We start from the raw sequence: 22168 nt of genomic DNA, 5'->3' as shown, positions 1-22168 counted from the left end.
GTAAATTGGAAAGTTGTTTAAAATGACATGCCCTATTTGAATCATACATTTTTTTTGGACTTGACTATCCCTTTAAAATGCTACAGCAATAAATTAACCAGTTTGATGTGCATGGCAAGCTGTTCTTGTCATGTGCATCATTGATTGTCTGTGGCCTAGCAGGCTGCAGGCAGCATGCCAAGCCTTCAATGGGAGTGCCAGTGATCTCACCACAAATGTGTTAAGGGGCGGGGCTAGCATAGCTACATGCTGCACAGCTGGATCTCAATCTCAGCTCCCTTAAAAGATACAGATGATCAAGACCCCTCATTTGAAAGCAAATTGTCTGCTATTTGAAAAAATTATAATAAAAGTCAGAACATGGGGTTTTACTGGGGATGGGTTTTTTAGTGCCACACACAAAAAAAAATCTGAAATGTGTACAGACTCTCAATAAAGATTTGTTTTTTTTACATAGTGAACAAGTCCCTTTTTAAAAATAAAAATAATATATACATAATATATATAGTCCACTAGGAAAGTCTAAGATTGAACAGTAGAGCACATATCTAATGTTAAGAATAGAAATATATCAGCCCCAGTTGTCTTTCATTTTTGGAAGCTGGACATGGAATATCACAATTGTGCTTCCAAATGATTGACTTAGTGAGAAAACAAAGGAGAGGGGTGGTAGAGAACAGCTACTACATAGAAGAGAAACATATTGGTTTTATACCTAAGATGCTCTACAACCGGAATGGCTAGATAAATTAGTTGGTCCTCTTTTTTTATAAAAATTTATTTTTCTTTAACTTTTATTTTTTTTTAAAGTGTAATTTTTTCATATACTTTTTTGGATTTTAGTATATAATAATGTAACTAAAGAGAGGTAGAGGAGATTAGGACAGATAATATATGAATCTGACCAGTAGATGACACCATGAAATGGGAAAAGTCTTAAATGAATGTTTTTATAAATAGTAAAGAGAATCTGTGAGTGGTGCCTTTAAGGTATTTAAACACTGATTGTGTATTATGTGGTTTATAGAGACATGACTAAGATCTTATGATCAAAATGTTGACTTTATAAGTGAATGTTTTCTAATAAAATTTTGTAAGCATTAGCAATTAGAAGAGTGCTGCTGTGTTTTATTGGATTACCAATACTATGAGGTCTAAGTGCAAAGACCTGCAGCATGCGCTAGTACAATTGCTTTTAGGTGTCGCTGTCAAAAATGGGTCAGCTGGAACATTGTAAACTGCCTACACAATAGCATTCACAGGATGGATTAACATTTTGTTATAGCAGCTCCTTTAGAAAGTAATAAGCTGTCACTAATACCTGGAGGAATGGGCTGGTGCTTTGCTGCAGCACTTTTGCTACTAATAACACTTGGTTTTGGTCTATGCTTGGAATATTGTTTTAAATAAAGACTGTAGCCCTTTTACCCAATATTTTGTTGTATTTTTGCGAAATATTAAGGCATGTGTGGCAAGGAGGATACTGGATGGGAATGCATCTTGACTCAAATTGGGACAAGGTATAATTGTGCATCTGACACCCCTTCTCCTATTTTCAGTGTAAGATTGTAACAAGGTTGGGTGCAAAGAAATAAAGAAAGTGATAACATGAGAAAAAGTTGTATAACATTAATTAGTATAGATTAATTATAGAGGGCCAGATTACTATTCAGAATTAAAGTTTTAACGTGGGCTGGTTAGAGTGTGTATTACAAGTTAAAAGTAAAATGGTTGCACTGTTTTCTTAAGGACTTAAAATATCACAACAGCGCTAACTTCTCCCATAGAGGTCAATGGAGACTGAACAAACAAAAAAAAAACCCCTAACACTCAAACTCAAGCACTAACCCAACCACATGTTATCATAAGGGCAAAACCCAACATGAAATATTAATATTTCACATTCCAATGTTCTTCACATAGCAAAATATGTTCTACTAGTCCTAAAGCCTGTGCACACGGGCCATTTCTTGCAGTACAGTGGTCCCACCCCTTGCTCTCTCTCTCTCCCTCTCTTTTGCTCTCTCTCTCCCCCTCTCTTTTGCTCTCTCTCTCTCCTCTCCTTTGCTCTCTCTCTCTCCCTCCCCCCTCTCTTTTGCTCTCTCTCCCCCTCTATTTTGCTCTCTCTCCCCCTTTCCTTTGCTCTCTCTCTCCCCCCTCTCTTTTGCTCTCTGTCCCCTCTGTTTTGCTCTCTCTCTCCCCCTCTGTTTTGCTCTCTCTCTCCCCATCTGTTTTACTCTCTCTCTCTCCCCCTCTCTTTTGCACTCTCTCTCTCCCCCTCTCTTTTGCACTCTCTCTCCCCTTCTCTTTTGCGCTCTCTCTCCCCCTCTCTTTTGCGCTCTCTCTCCCCCTCTCTTTTGCTCTCTTTGCCCCCTCTCTTTGGCTCTCTCTTCCCCCTCTTTGGCTCTCTCTCTTCCCCTTCTTTGGCTCTCTCTCTTCCCCCTCTTTGGCTCTCTCTCTCCCCCTCTCTTTTGCTCTCTCTGCCCCCTCTCTTTTTCTCTCTATCTCCCCCTCTATTTTGCTCTCTCTCTCTCTCCCCCTCTCTTTTGCTCTCTCTGACCCCTATCTTTGGCTTTCTCTCTTCCCCCTCTTTGGCGTTCTCTCTCTTCGCTATTTGTCTCTCTCTCTCTCCGCTATTTGGCTCTCCACCTCTTTTGCCTGTCTCTCGCAGCCACGGCCACTCCAGGCCGTCCAGTCCCCATAGCGGTGCCCTGCCCAGCCAGGCCCCATCACTGCGCTCCCTTAGGCCGTGCCCACCAGGCCACACCCCTCATTGTGGCACCCCACTCGGCCACACCCCTCGCCATACCCAGTCACGCCCCCATCGAGGCACTCCCGCTGGCAACGCCACACCACCTCTACTGTCAGGATCCTAAATGCCAGGTGTGTTTGTCCTCGCGCAGATGTATATTTAATAATAAAGTACATTATCTGAAGATCATAGAAATGTAAAAAAAATATTTTGCACATTGTCTTTGTGCTTTATATTTTAAGCCCACATGAAAACGAGATGTTTACCGCTTGTATTATAAGTTGAAAGTAAATGCGATCACTTGAGCGCAATCATGATTTACACTAAAATGATTACCATGTCCTCAGAGCTCTGGTTAACTATCTTGTGAAACAAAAAATATCACAAAACGCATAAAAAATACTTTACAAAGTACAGTTTCACTCATAATAACACTATCTAATGAAAATTATTAAAAAAATATTGCACACAAAAGTTAAAAGGGCTCAAAGATATGAGGTCTCAGGTGATAGAAAAAAAAAGGCAGGCAAAGGGCTTTAACATAGATATAATACATATACATGTCTAAAGATGGATATGTATGCATGTGTGTATATATATATATATATATATATATATATGCATGCTGCACGCTGTCGACATAAAAACATAGAAGCTCTATAGAATACAAGTCAGAACTTTAACAATATTTGATGCAAAGCCTCGGAATCTTGCTATGAGAGTATGATATGTATGTAGGATATGCCTTGTAAATGGGATGTGACAGATAACCTGATTTGATAACTCCTATGATGCTGTTTCATTTATGATGCTGTATTCATATAATATTCATATAAATATGTTTTGTTGTATATTGCAGAAAATATTCCAGTGACTATAAAATATGGGAAATAAGATACGGTACAGTAACAAAAATATCCACATATTGAGGTAGCCGATAACGTTTGCAAAAAAACTCTGACCCATGCACAGTGGCACATTTCGCATTTATGTGTGTATTTCACTCAATCACTTTATTTATTATTTATGTTTTATTTATTTTTCATATACAGGTGTTCATATATTTGTATATAGATCATCATATACACTGATTATATGTATTGATTGCAATGAAGGATATATCCTTGCAGCTTGCACTTTAAATAACGTATTCACTGATGTTATTGTTTCTGAGGATTGCCATTACTACGGTTTTGGTGCTATTTTTCCTTACTGTGGGTGGGGCTTATATGGTTTAAATTGCCACTTGTGGTTAGTGTTTGTTTGTCTGAGGAAGGGGAGTGTGCCCCCGAAACGTCACGCTTGTCATATTAAACTTCACTTGTTGAAAAGACCAGAGAGTACCTCCTTATGTTCTATGTATTTAACCGTTGGCACCCTGGCAGCTGAATTGTAAGGTGAGTGCTCTCTTCTGGACTGTGTGTATATATATATATATATATATATATATATATACTGTATATGTGTGTGTTAAAATATGTATTTATGTATTTATATGTTTATATACTGTATTTATTTACAGACATATATACACATATATACACATAAATACATATGTACACATATATAAACATATATAGAAGTGGATTGGAGCCCTTTGAAGTTAAGTAGCTGAAAACATGTAAAAGCATATTTATGCAATATTATTTTTTTTTAAAGTGTTATACTGTGTATTCTAAGTATTTTTAAATATATATACATATATATATATATATATATATATATATATATATATATATATATATCTGTATATATCTATACCTATATATCATATAGATAAATAGAAGCATAAAATGCTAAAACAAAAAGAGTACAAGATATTACAGCCACATCCTGAAAGTAAGGGAATTCAGAACTCTTAAATAGATAATAACAAAAGTGGAGAGGGAGCATTAAATAGCGCTCTACTTGTAATTTGGCCTATAGTTCTGTGCAAGCAATAGTCCATAATAAAATGCTCTAAAACATTACAGCATTTAATTTGCACTTTTATGTACCTTTAAGCGCTACTTTGATTGCACTTAATAGTTCTTCTTGATTTACTAATAATTCATCATCAAACTATGACAATGCATATCCTATATTTTATTTAATACTTGGGTAATTGGTTTCTAACTTTCATTTTATGCATTCTATATGGCATTTCAGCAAATTAATACTTGGACATAACTATTGTAGGGGTGGTTTATTGAATCAGAAATCTTTCCAAAATAAATCTTTGATGTTGTATTGACAATTCGAGCAACTTGCAAATTTGCCTACACTTTACTGTGTGACTTTATAAAGAATTACAAATGGTGTTTTGTCATACACCCCCCTCCACAGAAACAGATTTTGACAGCAGATAAGAAGCAGAAGGCCCATATGATAAGTCTAATGTATCTGCAGACTAGCCTTCTGCATGTCCCAGGCAGTCTAGATTTACCTTACCTTACTTTGCCCTGTAAACTGCTGAAAACAACTAAAATAAGATGGTTACTTCTCACCATACTATTGTTTTCCTCCTGTGCCTATAGCTGTCTGCAAAGTCATTCTCTTATTTTAACCCCTTACAAGTATTAATTAGTGAAAGTCTGCATCTTTACACTGGGAGCTGACATCTTGGACCTTATATTTGTTATGTTGCTTTTAAACTGTGCAAAAAAAACTGCAAACATGTAACTCTTCTGTTCTCTTTTATGTGAGCTAAACTGAAGTGAAATGTAAAGCAGATCTGTAAAAGTGAACTACTCTTATCACTGGATGCAACAATAAGTGAGCTACAAGATGGCCGTTCCCAGAATAAAATGCAGGGCTTTACCAGCTGAATTCTGTACTTTACCAGCTGAATTCTGTAATGAGGTAAAATAAGAGAATAACTTTAAAGACAGCTGCCAATATAGGAGGGAAAACAATAGCATTGTAATTAGTAACTATGCTCCTGTAGTTTTATACGGCAGTTTAACGTCCCTTTAAAGTAAGTGTGGTTATATTTTGCTCTGTACACTGAATAGCTGAACTCCAGCATTCATTTTTGAAAAAACACTGTTAAAATTCTTTCAATTTCATATGAAACAGTAGGAGGTAAAAATATTCTATAAGATACAAAGTAACCCTATGGCTATAATATTACCTTAAAATAGGAATAGTAGGTAACATGATTCAATCACACTTTCTAAAACTTTGCAATTATTTCCTGATCTTGCTTCTTCCAACTTGAGATCTGGTATAGCTATTTTTGGAAAATATAAATATGGGCATCCTTTTTAAATTGTATAGATCCTCCTATTTATAGCATACTAGTGTCTACTGAGCTATGCTGTGTTATTTTGCTCCAGGGGCCCGTAACGCATGCTAACAGGTTTACTCTATGAGAACCTTGTCCATTTGCAGGTTACTAAATCCTAGCCTAAGGGCCCGATGATTTTCTTGGAGAGAAATTAAAGTACGTATAGTGGAGCACATGATACTTATAAACATTTTAGTTTGCAGCAAACAAAAATAAAACAAACGTTTTCACTACCATTTAACTTGCATTTATATCTAGTTTAGTACTTTTCTGACAGTTAAATAAGCATATTGTGAATTTTAGGCAAACGTCAACTGCATACAGCTGGGAAGATAAATCAGTGAAATCTACAGGTGTAACATGCTTAGAGAATACCATGAGAGACAAACCTTAGGACTTTCCTGGTCTGCCCAGGAAACTCCCCTGACCCTTCCACACTCTGAAACGCTCAATGCAATGTATTTTGTAAGATACACAGAAATAAACACTCCTAATTTGTTACCCAAAACTTTCAAAGCATAATACGATTTTGTAAAATTACAGTCCTAAATACACTGATGTATGCAAAATCTAAATGCATTAAAATAGAAATTAGATAGTGCTAAGCTTAAATGTAATACAACTTAAAGAACATCTTATAGTGACATTAAACACTAACACTGAGATTACGAGTTTTGCGGTATCAGGGGTGCGTTGCTAACAAGCATTTTTTTTCCACCGCTCACTTAAGACAATGCTGGTATTACAGTTTTTTTTTAAACCCGCCGTTAGCCGCAAAAAGGTGAGAGTAGAGGAAAATTTAGCTCCACATCTCAACTCAATACCAGCGTTGCATACGGTAGTGGTGAGCTGGCAAAACGTGCTCGTGCACGATTTCCCCAAAGGAATCAATGGGGCAGAATCGGCTGAAAACAAACCAAACACCTGCTAAAAAGCAGCGTTCAGCTTCTAACGCAGCCCCATTGATTCCTATGGGGAAATAAAAGTTATGTCTACACCTAACACCCTAACATGAACCCCGAGTCTAAACACCCCTAATCTTACACTTATTAACCCCTAATCTGCTGCCCCCGACATCGCCAACACTTGCATTATATTATTAACCCCTACTCTGCTGCCCCCAATGTCGCCGCCACCTAACTACACTTATTAACCCCTAATCTGCCACCGCCAACGTCGCCGCCACTATAATAAAGTTATTAACCCCTAAATCTAAGTCTAACCCTAAGCCCACTTAACACCTAATCTGAAGCACCGGACACCGCCGCCACCTACATTATCCCTATGAACCCCTAATCTGCTGCCCCCAACATCGCCGACACCTACATTATATTTATTAACCCCTACTCTGCTGCCCCCAATGTCGCCGCCACCTAACTACACTTATTAACCCCTAATCTGCCACCGCCAACGTCGCCGCCACTATAATAAAGTTATTAACCCCTAAATCTAAGTCTAACCCTAAGCCCACTTAACTTAAATATAATTTAAAATAATCTAAATAAAATTACTACAATTAAATAAATAATTACTATTTAAAACTAAATACTTACCTATAAAATAAACCCTAAGCTAGCTACAATATAAATATTAATTACATTGTATCTAGCTTAAGGTTTATTTTTATTTTACAGGCAACTTTGTATTTATTTTAACTAGGTACAATAGTTATTAAATAGTTATTAACAATTTAATAACTACCTAGTTAAAATAAGTACAAATTTACCTGTAAAATGAACCCTAACCTAAGTTACAATTACACCTAACACTACACTATCATTAAATAAATTAACTAAATTAACTACAATTAATTACAATTAAATAAAATAAACTAAAGTACGGAAAATCCCCCCACTAAATTACAGAAAAAAATAAAATAATTACAAGAATTTTAAATTAATTACACCTAATCTAATCCCCTAATAAAATAAAAAAGCCCCCCAAAATAATAAAAATCCCTACCCTATACTAAATTACAAATAGCTCTTAAAATGGCTTTTTGTGGGGCATTGCCCCAAAGTAATCAACTCTTTTACCGGTAAAAAATCCCCCAATACCCCACCCCAACATTAAAACCCACCACCCACACACCCAACCCTACTCTAAAACCCACCCAATACCCCACCCAACACTAGCCCCTTGAAGATCACCCTACCATGAGACGTCTTCACCCAGCCAGGCACAAGTGCTCCTCCAGAGGGGCAGAAGTCTTCATCCAAACCGGGCAGAAGAGGACATCCAGATGGGCAGAAGTCTTCATTCAGGCGGCATCTTCTATCTTCATCCATGCCGAGTGGAGCGGGTCCATCTTGAAGCCAGCCGAAACGGAGCATCCATCCAGACTGACGACTACACGACGAATGACGGTTCCTTTAAATGACGTCATCCAAGATGGCGTCCCTTGAATTCTGATTGGCTGATAGGATTCTATCAGCCAAACGTAATTAAGGTAGGAAAAATCCTATTGGCTGATCCAATCAGCCAATAGGATTGAGCTTGCATTCTATTGGCTGATTGGAACAGCCAATAGAATGCGAGCTCAATCCTTTTGGCTGATTGGATCAGCCAATAGGACTGAACTTCAATCCTATTGGCTGATTGCATCAGCCAATAGGATTTTTCCTACCTTAATTCTTATTGGCTGATAGAATCCCATCAGCCAATCGGAATTCGAGGGACGCCATCTTGGATTTTATTTTGTTTTATTTAAATTATATTTAAGTTAGGGGGGATTAGACTTAGGGTTAGACTTAGGTTTAGGGGTTAATAAATTTAATATAGTAGCGGCGACATTGGGGGCGGCCGATTAGGGGTTAATAAATGTAGGTAGGTGTTGGCGATGTTAGGGGTTAATAAAATTTAACTAGTGTTTGCGAGGCGGGAGTGCGGCGGTTAAAGGGGTTAATATATTTATTAAAGTGGTGGCGATGTCCGGTCGGCAGATTAGGGGTTAAAAACTTTATTTAAGTGTTTCCGATGTGAGGGGAGTCAAGGTTTAGGGGTTAATAGGTAGTTTATGGGTGTTAGTGTACTTTTTAGCACTTTAGTTAAGAGTTTTATGCTACGGTGTTAGCCCATAAAACTCTTAACTACTGACTTTTAAATGCGGTAGGAGTCTTGACAGGAGAGGGTCTACCGCTCACTTCTTCCAAGACTCGTAATATCGGCGTTAGGTAAATCCCATTGAAAAGATAGGATACTCAATTTACGTAAGGGGATTTGCGGTAAGCTTGAGTTGCGTAAAAAAAGTGAGCGGTACACCTGTACCTGCCAGACTCGTAATACCAGCGGGCGTTAAAAAGCAGCGTTGGGACCTCTCAACGCTGCTTTTTAAGGCTAGTGCAAGACTCGTAATCTCACCGTAAATACATGTTATAAGCCTAGTATTGAGGTTATTTCCTGCCTCCCTTTGCTCATGGGGGCCACCATGTTGAAATCTAGCTTTCATTTCAGTCCAGCTCCAATGTGTTTGTACATATGCAGCAACTCTCCTTCAGATACCTGCAGTGTAACCTAGGTTACAAAATGGCAATAACTACAATTAGAGGGAGGTTCATGAAATGTATTTAGTGTCTAAAGTCCCTTTAAGTCTAAAGTAATATAAAATACAAAGCACAAAGTGAAATGTAACAAAACTTTTATGTCATACTGCACTGAATAGCACTGGGTTTGTCTCACATCTAGAAATGCATGGAATGCCCCTTGAAGAAGTATTGCAAAATGTGTCTTTTTAGGACCTTATGAGGGATCTCACAGTACTGGAGGATCATTTTAGATCATCTCATCTGAGAAGAGAGCTTTAGATCATCAAGCCCACAGAGAAAGAGAGAGTGTGAGTGAGGATGGTTGCTTGTGGAAGTGATCGGTTATTTATTGTTTTAAAAAAAAAAAAATACTTTCAAAAGCAAATTTCTTCTTTTGTTCAATCCAAATTAACAACAATTACCAAAATATTACTACTTTAAGGCTATACCAATTTTATTTCAAAATGAGCCATTAAGTATAATGTATAAGGGTTATAGTGATATAGTATTTGCCTTTGGAGTGTAAGTTTATTTAATCTACTTAGTAACTTTGATTACTTTGATTGGCAAATAGATAAACTGTAACATTTTGCATCATTCTGAATTTATGACATAGATATCAGAACCAATAAATAACGGGAAAAAGTGTATCTCCCAAACATTCTCAATTATAAATAAAATCTGAGTGGAAACAACAACTGTTACAATAGAGAGGTAACAGTCTAGCATGTATAATAGTCAGATAACAGACAGTACAGTGGGCAGGTAACAGACAAGTAGGTACAATATATAAGAAGCAGGTAAGCAGGTATGACAGAGAATATAAAAGAACATCAGGTACAATAATCAGGAATAAAGGTTATAGGTACACTAGAGAATTACCAGACTTGCAAGTAAACACCCAGACATTACAGTACACAGGTTACAGACCAACATGCACTATATTTAAAAAAGCAGACTAGCAGGTTCAATATGTAAATTACAGGCCCTTATTAGCCATACAAAGTAACACTTTAAAATAAACATACTCAACAAGGTTTTCAAGCAGTGTAATCCTGGACTCCTCCTGTTTTGAAAACTCTGGACATTGTACTATTAAAATGGCAATTTTAGTTGATATTTAAGCATTAATTTTGTTTTCAGTGCATCTACTATACTAAATCAAACTAGCATATGTAATAGCACATACAGCACATACTGTACCTAAAATAGCTAGTACCATTCCATCCTTTAATACTTCCATGGAACCTGAGCACACCAAATAAATTGCTTGCAATGCATCTCCCTGCCGTAGAAGGTACTCTCCAGGAGCACAAAAGGATGTTTTGATATGCAGAGACAAAGACCTGAGGCAACCGCGACTAGCGCTCTCAAAAAGGGACAACTGCAGAATCTCCTTATTCAAGTGCATGGTAATATCTGAGCGCAGCTCATCTGGAAAATCTTTCAAAAGCTGTCAAATGAGAAAAAGAAACTGAATTAATGCAAGTTGGATTTTCACGGTCCTTTTTATGCATAGAATGAACCTAAGCTTTCAGACAATGCTCGATTGGTGACAAATACCTCTGGCAGTTTCTCAACTTAGGTATAATATACGCTTCAGTTTGCCATCATTTTAAAAATGTACAGCTTCAAAATATTTTAAATTCTTTCAGAATATTTTCTTGGATTGTAAGTGTGTCCTGGAACAAAAGTGTGTTGCAGAAGTAAAACCTACATTAAAAAAATATTCACATATCTTGATGGTTATATGGAAATATTTTGTCACAATGCATGAACATTTCAACACTCTTATCCAAATTTCATTCACAAAAAGCACATCATAAAGGATATTTTTAGGAACATGAAACCCCATATTTTTCTTTTATAATTCAGCTTTAAACATCTTTACAATTTATTTCTATCATCAAATTTGCTCCATTCTCTTAGTATTCTTTTTTGAAGGTGGAGCAATACATTGCTAGGAGCTAGATGAACACATTGGGTGAGCCAATGACAAGATGCATATATGTGTAGCAACCAATCAGCAGCTATCTCTCAGTAGTGCATTGATGCTCCTAAGTCTACCAATGTGTCCAAGAAAGGATATCAAGAGAACAAAGCAAAATAGAAAATGGAAGAAAATTGGAAAGCTTTTTTATATTTGCATTTGAATCATGAACGTTTAGTTTTTACTTTTCTGTCCCTTTTAATTATAAATGCTTTTATTTTAAACTTGTATATTCTAACTTAAAACATTTATGGAAAATGTAACTATACTCCATTTTAGACTATTATACATTTTGGGGCCCATTTATCAAGCTCTGGATGGAGCTTGAGGGCCCGTGTTTCTGGCGAGCCCGCAGGCTCGCCAGAAACACCAGCTATGAAGCAGTGGTCTAAAGACTGCTGCTCCATAACCTGTCCGCCTGCTCTGAGGAGGCGGACAGAGATCGCCGCCATTCAACCCGATCGAGTACGATCGGGTTGATTGACACCTCCCTGCTGGCGGCCGATTGGCCATGACTCTGCAGGGGGCGGCGTTGCACCAGCAGTTCAAAAGAGCTGCTGGTGCAATGCTGAATATGGAGAGCGTATTGCTCTCCGCATTCAGCGAGGTCTGTCGTACCTGATCCGCACTGTCAGATCAGATCTGACAGACCTTTGTTAAATAGGGGCCTTTGCACTATAGGGCTTCATTTATCAGGAAGACTTAGCTTTGGAATCATTGCAATGGTTAGCCTGCAACTACAAATTAGACCGTTGTTTCCTAACCTCCCCACCAGTTGAGAAGTAACAACCTTTAAGCATTTTGGACTCATTTGTCTGGGATGATTGACAAGTTCTGCTCTGAGCATTTATTTGTGCAATAGAAAGGGGTGGTGCTGCACAAGTGATTGCTGGTGTAGCTTTAAAAGTAAAGTATAGTCAAAATTAAATGTGGTAACGTGTGGGTGGTGTGATAGCTCTTAATAATCAGTATGCTATACCCAAGTGTTCACACTAATCTCTCAAAATGAGAATAGATCAAAGTTAGTGCATGGGGTTAGGGTAAGCGCTCAAAAGAGACTGAGCCAACTGATATTGACAAATATATTGACAAATATATCAAAATAAAGAATTAAACAATTCTAGTAATAAAAAGACAATTTATTCAGAGACTATGGAGCCGATTTATCATCAGTCTGTCCGGCATGATCCACTTCTTGTGAACTGCTTGTGCAATGCCGCCCCCTGCAGATTTGCGGCCAATCAGCCACTAGCAGGGGGTGTCAATCAACCTGATCATATGAGATTGGGTGGATTGATGTCTGCAGCCTCAAAGCAGACAAACCAGTTAAGGAGCAGCGGTCTTAAGACCGCTGCTTCATAACTGCTGTTTCTGACGAGCCTGAAGCGCGGAAACAGGGGCATCAGTGGCCATTCGGCCCTTGATAAATCGGCCCCATAGTATTAATGGACAATCAATAATAAATAGATAACTGTGTGAATACACAAGATGCCGACATCAATATAAAACAACAATACATATGAAAAATCATCTAAATGAATCTAAAATGAGATTAAAATTATATAAAAACAGCTTAAGTATTCCTAGTTTGTTGAATACAGCAAAATGCTTACGGCTAGATTACGAGTTGTGCGTTAGGGTAAAAAAGCAGCGTTAAGAGGTCCTAACGATGCTTTTTTACGCCCGCTGCTATTACGAGTCTTGAAGTATTAGGGTCACTGCACACTTTTTTGGCCTTACCGCAAACCGACTTACGTAAACTTCATAAAGTCTATTTTCAATGGGACTTCTATAGCGCCGGTATTACGAGTCTGTCCTGGGAGGCCAAAAAGTGAGTGGTACAGCCTACCCCGTTAAGAGTCCTAACGCATTTAAAAGTCAGTAGTTAAGAGTTTTAGGGTACAACGCCGTAACATAAAACTCATAACTAAAGTGCTAAAAAGTACACTAACACCCATAAACTACCTATTAACCCCTAAAACGAGGCCCTCCCGCATAGCAAACACTATAATAAATTTTAACCCCTAATCTGCCGCTCCGGACATCGCAGCAACTATAATAAACATATTAACCCCTAAACACAATTTGCAAACTAACGGCTATTTGTAATTTAGTGTAGGGTAGGGCTTTTTTATTTTTTTTGGGGGGGGGGGGCTTTTTATTTTGTTAGGGGGATTAGATTAGGTGTAATTAGTTTAAAAATCTTGTAATTTGTTTATTATTTTCTGTAATTTATTGTTTTTTTTTGTACTTTAGATAATTTAATTTAATTGTATTTAATTGTATTTAATTTATGGAAATAATTTAATAATAGTGTAGTGTTAGGTGTAATTGTATCTTAGGTTAGGTTTTATTTTACAGGTACTTTTATATTTATTTTATCTAGGTAGTTATTAAATAGTTAATAACTATGTAATAACTATTCTACCTAGTTAAAATAAATACAAACTTGCCTGTAAAATAAAAATAAACCCTAAACTAGATACAATGTAACTATTAGTTATATTGTAGCTATCTTAGGGTTTATTTTATAGGTAAGTATTTAGTTTTAAATAGGAATAATTTAGTTAATGATAGGAATTTTTATTTTGATTTATTTTAATTATATTAAGTTAGGGGCTGTTAGGTTTAGGGTTAGACTTAGGTTTAGGGGTTAATAACTTTAATATAGTGGCAGCGACGTTGGGGGCGGCAGATTAGGGGTTAATAAATGTAGGTAGGTGTCGGCGATGTTAGGGCTGGCAGATTAGGGGTTAATAATATTTAACTATTGTTTGCGAGGCGGGAGTGTGGTGGTTTAGGGGTTAATATGTTTATTATAGTGGCGGCGACGTTGGGGGCAGCAGATTAGGGGTTAAAAAGTATAGGTAGGTTGCGGCGACATTGGGGGCGGCAGATTAGGGGTTAATAAATATAATGTAGGTGTCGGCGATGTTTGGAGCAGCAGATTAGGAGTTCATAAGTATAATGTAGGTGGCGGCGGTGCCCGGAGCGGCAGATTAGGGATTAATAATTATAATGTAGGTGTCGGCGATTTTGGGGGCGGCAGATTAGGGGTTAATAAGTGTAAGATTAGGGGTGTTTAGACTCAGGGTTCATGTTAGGGTGTTAGGTGTAGACATAAAATGTATTTCCCCATAGGAATCAATGGGGCTGCGTTAAAGTGAATGTCAATTTTGACGCTAAAGTGCCCGGTTTTTAAAAATTCGATTACAAACAGGGGCACTTTAATTCATCAAAATTTACATTTCACTCCTGTTGTGAAAAAAAAAACTTACCTTTTAATCTTGACAGCAGCTCCAGCTTCCTCCACCCGTCGCAAAGCCTCTTCCTGGGTCTAAAATGAGGAATCCGGCTTTCTCCAATCACAGCATTGAATCAGACACTGATTCCCCAGGTTGGAAGCCGTGATTGGAGGATGACCTATACATCATTTCTGATGTCAGAAATGTCTTGCAATGACCGGAGGAAGCTGGAGCTGCTGTGAAGATTAAAAGGTAAGTTTTTTATCTCAACAGGAGTGAAATGTAAATTTTGATGAATTAAAGTGCCCCTGTTTTTAGTCAAATTTTTTAAAAGGGGGCACTTTAGCATCAAAATTGACATTCACTTTAAGGAATTTTACGCTGCTTTTTTGCAGGTGTTAGACTTTTTTTCAGCCGGCTCTCCCCTGTTGATTCCCATGGGGAAATCGTGCACAAGCATGTTACACCAGCTCACCGCCAACGTAAGCAGCGCTGGTATTGGAGTGCGGTAATGAGCAAAATTTTGCTCAACGCTCACTTCTTGTCTGGTTTGTAAAAACCCGTAATACCAGCGCTGTCTGTAAGTGAGCGGTGAGCATAAACTGCTCGTTAGCACCGCACAGCCTCTAATGCAAAACTCGTAATCTAGGTGTAAGTATTTTGCTTTTTTAAATGAACTAGGAATACTTAATCTGTTTTTATATAATTTTAGACTCAGATTAATTCAGATATGATTTTTCATTCGTATTGTTGTTTTAATATTGATGCCGGCATCTTGTGTATTCACATTGTTATCTATTTATTATTGATTGTCCATTAATACACAGTCTCTGAATAAATTGTCTTTTTATTACTAGAAATTTTTAATTCTATATTTTGATATATTTGTCAATATCAGTTGGCTCAGTCTCTTTTGAGCACTTACCCTAACCCCATGCATTGACCATAGTCAAAATTAAAGGGACAGTCAAGTCCATAATAAACTTTCCTAAATCAAATAGGGCATGTCATTTTAAACAACTCTCCAATTTACTTTTATCACCAATTTTGCTTTGTTCTCTTAGTTGAAAGCTAAACCTAGGAGGTTCATATGCTAATTTCTTAAATTTTGAAGGCCGCCTCTGCATTTGACAGTTTTTCACCACTAGAGATTGTTAGTTCATGTGTTTCATATAGATAACATTGAGCTCATGCACATGAATTTACCGAGGAGGGAGCACTGATTGGCTAAAATGCAAGTCTGTCAAAAGAACTCAAATAAGGGGGCAGTCTCAGAGGCTTAGATACAAGGTAATCACAGAGGTAAAAAGTGTATTATTATAACAGTGTTGGTTATGCAAAACTGGGGAATGGGTAATAAAGGCATTATCTATCTTTTTAAACAACAAAAAATCTGGTGTTGACTGTCCCTTTAAACTTTCATGATTCAGATAGGACATGCGATTGGAAACAAATTTCCATTTTACCTTTATCATCAAATATGCTTTTTTTCTCATTGTTTTCTTTGTTCAAAGCTAAACCAAGGTAGACTCATATGCTAATTTCAAAGCCCTTGACAGCTAGACAGCGCTAGTTCATGTGTGCCATATAGATAACATTGTGCTCATTTGCATGGATTTGTTTATGAGTCAGCACTGATTGGCTAAAATGCAAGTATGTCAAAAGAACTTAAATAAGTGGGGGTCTGCAGAGGCTTAGATACAAGATAATCAAAGAGGTAAAAAGTATATTTTTGTAACTGTGTTAGTTATTCAAAACTGGAGAATGAGTAATAAAGGGATTATCTGTTTTTTTAAGCAATAACAATTCTGGAGTAGATATCCCTTTAAATTACAGCAACTTGGGAACCTAGTCTGACCATTAAATACAGGAACGATATGTAGGAAAGCGCTGTACCAGAAAAACAGAATTTATGTTTACCTGATAAATTACTTTCTCCAACGGTGTGTCCGGTCCACGGCGTCATCCTTACTTGTGGGATATTCTCTTCCCCAACAGGAAATGGCAAAGAGCCCAGCAAAGCTGGTCACATGATCCCTCCTAGGCTCCGCCTACCCCAGTCATTCGACCGACGTTAAGGAGGAATATTTGCATAGGAGAAACCATATGATACCGTGGTGACTGTAGTTAAAGAAAATAAATTATCAGACCTGATTAAAAAACCAGGGCGGGCCGTGGACCGGACACACCGTTGGAGAAAGTAATTTATCAGGTAAACATAAATTCTGTTTTCTCCAACATAGGTGTGTCCGGTCCACGGCGTCATCCTTACTTGTGGGAACCAATACCAAAGCTTTAGGACACGGATGATGGGAGGGAGCAAATCAGGTCACCTAGATGGAAGGCACCACGGCTTGCAAAACCTTTCTCCCAAAAATAGCCTCAGAAGAAGCAAAAGTATCAAACTTGTAAAATTTGGTAAAAGTGTGCAGTGAAGACCAAGTAGCTGCCCTACATATCTGATCCACAGAAGCCTCGTTCTTGAAGGCCCATGTGGAAGCCACAGCCCTAGTGGAATGAGCTGTGATTCTTTCGGGAGGCTGCCGTCCGGCAGTCTCGTAAGCCAATCTGATGATGCTTTTAATCCAAAAAGAGAGAGAGGTAGAAGTTGCTTTTTGACCTCTCCTTTTACCGGAATAAACAACAAACAAGGAAGATGTTTGTCTAAAATCCTTTGTAGCATCTAAATAGAATTTTAGAGCGCGAACAACATCCAAATTGTGCAACAAACGTTCCTTCTTTGAAACTGGTTTCGGGCACAGAGAAGGTACGATAATCTCCTGGTTAATGTTTTTGTTAGAAACAACTTTTGGAAGAAAACCAGGTTTAGTACGTAAAACCACCTTATCTGCATGGAACACCAGATAAGGAGGAGAACACTGCAGAGCAGATAATTCTGAAACTCCTCTAGCAGAAGAAATTGCAACCAAAAACAAAACTTTCCAAGATAATAACTTAATATCAACGGAATGTAAGGGTTCAAACGGAACCCCCTGAAGAACTGAAAGAACTAAGTTGAGACTCCAAGGAGGAGTCAAAGGTTTGTAAACAGGCTTGATTCTAACCAGAGCCTGAACAAAGGCTTGAACATCTGGCACAGCTGCCAGCTTTTTGTGAAGTAACACAGACAAGGCAGAAATCTGTCCCTTCAGGGAACTTGCAGATAATCCTTTTTCCAATCCTTCTTGAAGGAAGGATAGAATCTTAGGAATCTTAACCTTGTCCCAAGGGAATCCTTTAGATTCACACCAACAGATATATTTTTTCCAAATTTTGTGGTAAATCTTTCTAGTTACAGGCTTTCTGGCCTGAACAAGAGTATCGATAACAGAATCTGAGAACCCTCGCTTCGATAAGATCAAGCGTTCAATCTCCAAGCAGTCAGCTGGAGTGAGACCAGATTCGGATGTTCGAACGGACCTTGAACAAGAAGGTCTCGTCTCAAAGGTAGCTTCCATGGTGGAGCCGATGACATATTCACCAGATCTGCATACCAAGTCCTGCGTGGCCACGCAGGAGCTATCAAGATCACCGACGCCCTCTCCTGATTGATCCTGGCTACCAGCCTGGGGATGAGAGGAAACGGCGGGAATACATAAGCTAGTTTGAAGGTCCAAGGTGCTACTAGTGCATCCACTAGAGCCGCCTTGGGATCCCTGGATCTGGACCCGTAGCAAGGAACTTTGAAGTTCTGACGAGAGGCCATCAGATCCATGTCTGGAATGCCCCACAGTTGAGTGATTTGGACAAAGATTTCCGGATGGAGTTCCCACTCCCCCGGATGCAATGTCTGACGACTCAGAAAATCCGCTTCCCAATTTTCCACTCCTGGGATGTGGATTGCAGACAGGTGGCAGGAGTGAGACTCCGCCCATTGAATGATTTTGGTCACTTCTTCCATCGCCAGGGAACTCCTTGTTCCCCCCTGATGGTTGATGTACGCAACAGTTGTCATGTTGTCTGATTGAAACCGTATGAACTTGGCCCTCGCTAGCTGAGGCCAAGCCTTGAGAGCATTGAATATCGCTCTCAGTTCCAGAATATTTATCGGTAGAAGAGATTTTTCCCGAGACCAAAGACCCTGAGCTTTCAGGGATCCCCAGACCGCGCCCCAGCCCATCAGACTGGCGTCGGTCGTGACAATGACCCACTCTGGTCTGCGGAAGGTCATCCCTTGTGACAGGTTGTCCAGGGACAGCCACCAACGGAGTGAGTCTCTGGTCCTCTGATTTACTTGTATCCTCGGAGACAAGTCTGTATAGTCCCCATTCCACTGACTGAGCATGCACAGTTGTAGTGGTCTTAGATGAATGCGCGCAAAAGGAACTATGTCCATTGCCGCTACCATCAAACCTATCACTTCCATGCACTGCGCTATGGAAGGAAGAGGAACGGAATGAAGTATCCGACAAGAGTCTAGAAGTCTTGTTTTTCTGGCCTCTGTCAGAAAAATCCTCATTTCTAAGGAGTCTATTATTGTTCCCAAGAAGGGAACCCTTGTCGACGGAGATAGAGAACTCTTTTCCACGTTCACTTTCCATCCGTGAGATCTGAGAAAGGCCAGGACGATGTCCGTGTGAGCCTTTGCTTGAGGAAGGGACGACGCTTGAATCAGAATGTCGTCCAAGTAAGGTACTACAGCAATGCCCCTTGGTCTTAGCACAGCTAGAAGGGACCCTAGTACCTTTGTGAAAATCCTTGGAGCAGTGGCTAATCCGAAAGGAAGCGCCACGAACTGGTAATGCTTGTCCAGGAATGCGAACCTTAGGAACCGATGATGTTCCTTGTGGATAGGAATATGTAGATACGCATCCTTTAAATCCACCGTGGTCATGAATTGACCTTCCTGGATGGAAGGAAGAATTGTTCGAATGGTTTCCATCTTGAACGATGGAACCTTGAGAAACTTGTTTAAGATCTTGAGATCTAAGATTGGTCTGAACGTTCCCTCTTTTTTGGGAACTATGAACAGATTGGAGTAGAACCCCATCCCTTGTTCTCCTAATGGAACAGGATGAATCACTCCCATTGTTAACAGGTCTTCTACACAATGTAAGAATGCCTGTCTTTTTATGTGGTCTGAAGACAACTGAGACCTGTGGAACCTCCCCCTTGGGGGAAGCCCCTTGAATTCCAGAAGATAACCTTGGGAGACTATTTCTAGTGTCCAAGGATCCAGAACATCTCTTGCCCAAGCCTGAGCGAAGAGAGAGAGTCTGCCCCCCACCAGATCCGGTCCCGGATCGGGGGCCAACATTTCATGCTGTCTTGGTAGCAGTGGCAGGTTTCTTGGCCTGCTTTCCCTTGTTCCAGCCTTGCATTGGTCTCTAAGCTTGCTTGGCTTGAGAAGTATTACCCTCTTGCTTAGAGGACGTAGCACTTTGGGCTGGTCCGTTTCTACGAAAGGGACGAAAATTAGGTTTATTTTTGGCCTTGAAAGGCCGATCCTGAGGAAGGGCATGGCCCTTACCCCCAGTGATATCAGAGATAATCTCTTTCAAGTCAGGGCCAAACAGCGTTTTGCCCTTGAAAGGAATGTTAAGTAGCTTGTTCTTGGAAGACGCATCAGCTGACCAAGATTTCAACCAAAGCGCTCTGCGCGCCACAATAGCAAACCCAGAATTCTTAGCCGCTAACCTAGCCAATTGCAAAGTGGCGTCTAGGGTGAAAGAATTAGCCAATTTGAGAGCATTGATTCTGTCCATAATCTCCTCATAAGGAGGAGAATCACTATCGACCGCCTTTACCAGCTCATCGAACCAGAAACATGCGGCTGTAGCGACAGGGACAATGCATGAAATTGGTTGTAGAAGGTAACCCTGCTGAACAAACATTTTTTTTAAGTAAACCTTCTAATTTTTTATCCATAGGATCTTTGAAAGCACAACTATCTTCTATGGGTATAGTGGTGCGTTTGTTTAAAGTGGAAACCGCTCCCTCGACCTTGGGGACTGTCTGCCATAAGTCCTTTCTGGGGTCGACCATAGGAAACAATTTTTTAAATATGGGGGGAGGGACGAAAGGAATACCGGGCCTTTCCCATTCTTTATTTACAATGTCCGCCACCCGCTTGGGTATAGGAAAAGCTTCTGGGAGCCCCGGGACCTCTAGGAACTTGTCCATTTTACATAGCTTCTCTGGGATGACCAAATTGTCACAATCATCCAGAGTGGATAATACCTCCTTAAGCAGAGCGCGGAGATGTTCCAACTTAAATTTAAACGTAATCACATCAGGTTCAGCTTGTTGAGAAATGTTCCCTGAATCTGTAATTTCTCCCTCAGACAAAACCTCCCTGGCCCCATCAGACTGGTTTAGGGGCCCTTCAGAACCATTATTATCAGCGTCGTCATGCTCTTCAGTATCTAAAACAGAGCAGTCGCGCTTACGCTGATAAGTGTGCATTTTGGCTAAAATGTTTTTGACAGAATTATCCATTACAGCCGTTAATTGTTGCATAGTTAAACACTAAAAAACTCTAAGCCATCTCCGTGGAGATGTTGCCTGTACAACGGCAAAGAGAATGACTGGGGTAGGCGGAGCCTAGGAGGGATCATGTGACCAGCTTTGCTGGGCTCTTTGCCATTTCCTGTTGGGGAAGAGAATATCCCACAAGTAAGGATGACGCCGTGGACCGGACACACCTATGTTGGAGAAATCTTTACAAAATAAGGCAAGTTGGATGTGATGAGGGGTTTCCTACTTAACATTTTGTTAAAATAGACATAATCCCAACATTTTTCTTTCAGGATTCAGACAGAGAATACAATTGTAAAGAAGTTTCCATTTTACTTCTATTATCAAGTTTGCTTCGTTCTCATGCTGTTCTTTGTTGAAGAGATATCTAGATATGTAGTGTGCATATGTATGGAGCAGTACATGACAGGAAATAGTGCTGCCATCTAGTGCTTACATTCCTGCTTTTCAGCAAAGAATAACCAAAAAACAATTCAATAATAGAAGTACTTTGGAAAATTTGGAAAATTGGAACTTGTATTGAATTCTCAATCTGGATTCTGAAAGAAAAAATGTGGGTTTTATATCCATTTAAAGTTTCTATCTTTCTCCAACTGGTGACTTAAAGAGACAGTCTACACCTTAATCATCTTAAAGTTTTACCTTAGACTAAGCTGCAAATAGCTTCCTGCACCCTTTTCTATCTATATTATGCAGCAGGAATGGTAATAGGGTTGCCACCCAGCTGGTATTTTACCGACACGACCGGTATTTTTAAGGTTCATGTCAATGTAGAAAATAAAGAATAAATATTGAAAGAAAGCCCCTGTCAAAGTGAAACTTCTTCTGAGTGTGATGAATACTAGTTATAAACAAATAAACATTTTAAAATCAGTCCTATCAGCTTTAGTTTTTGAGTTATGCTGTTTAATT

General features: G+C 39.1%; 1 protein-coding gene across 1 annotated transcript in view; it reads right to left on the bottom strand.

The window, feature by feature from the left end:
* The window catches only part of KCNH8 (potassium voltage-gated channel subfamily H member 8), a 484148-nt gene that overhangs the window by 101865 nt on the left and 360115 nt on the right, over nucleotides 1-22168 (bottom strand). Inside the window, 1 exon segment of the mRNA XM_053715735.1 lies at nucleotides 10748-10997. Within this exon segment, the coding sequence (XP_053571710.1) occupies nucleotides 10748-10997 (250 nt within the window).

This window comes from Bombina bombina, chromosome 5 (genome assembly GCF_027579735.1).
Source record: "Bombina bombina isolate aBomBom1 chromosome 5, aBomBom1.pri, whole genome shotgun sequence".
Taxonomy (NCBI): Eukaryota; Metazoa; Chordata; class Amphibia; order Anura; family Bombinatoridae; genus Bombina; species Bombina bombina.
Note: the sequence above shows the minus strand (reverse complement) of the source record. Positions and strands in the feature narration are given on the sequence as shown.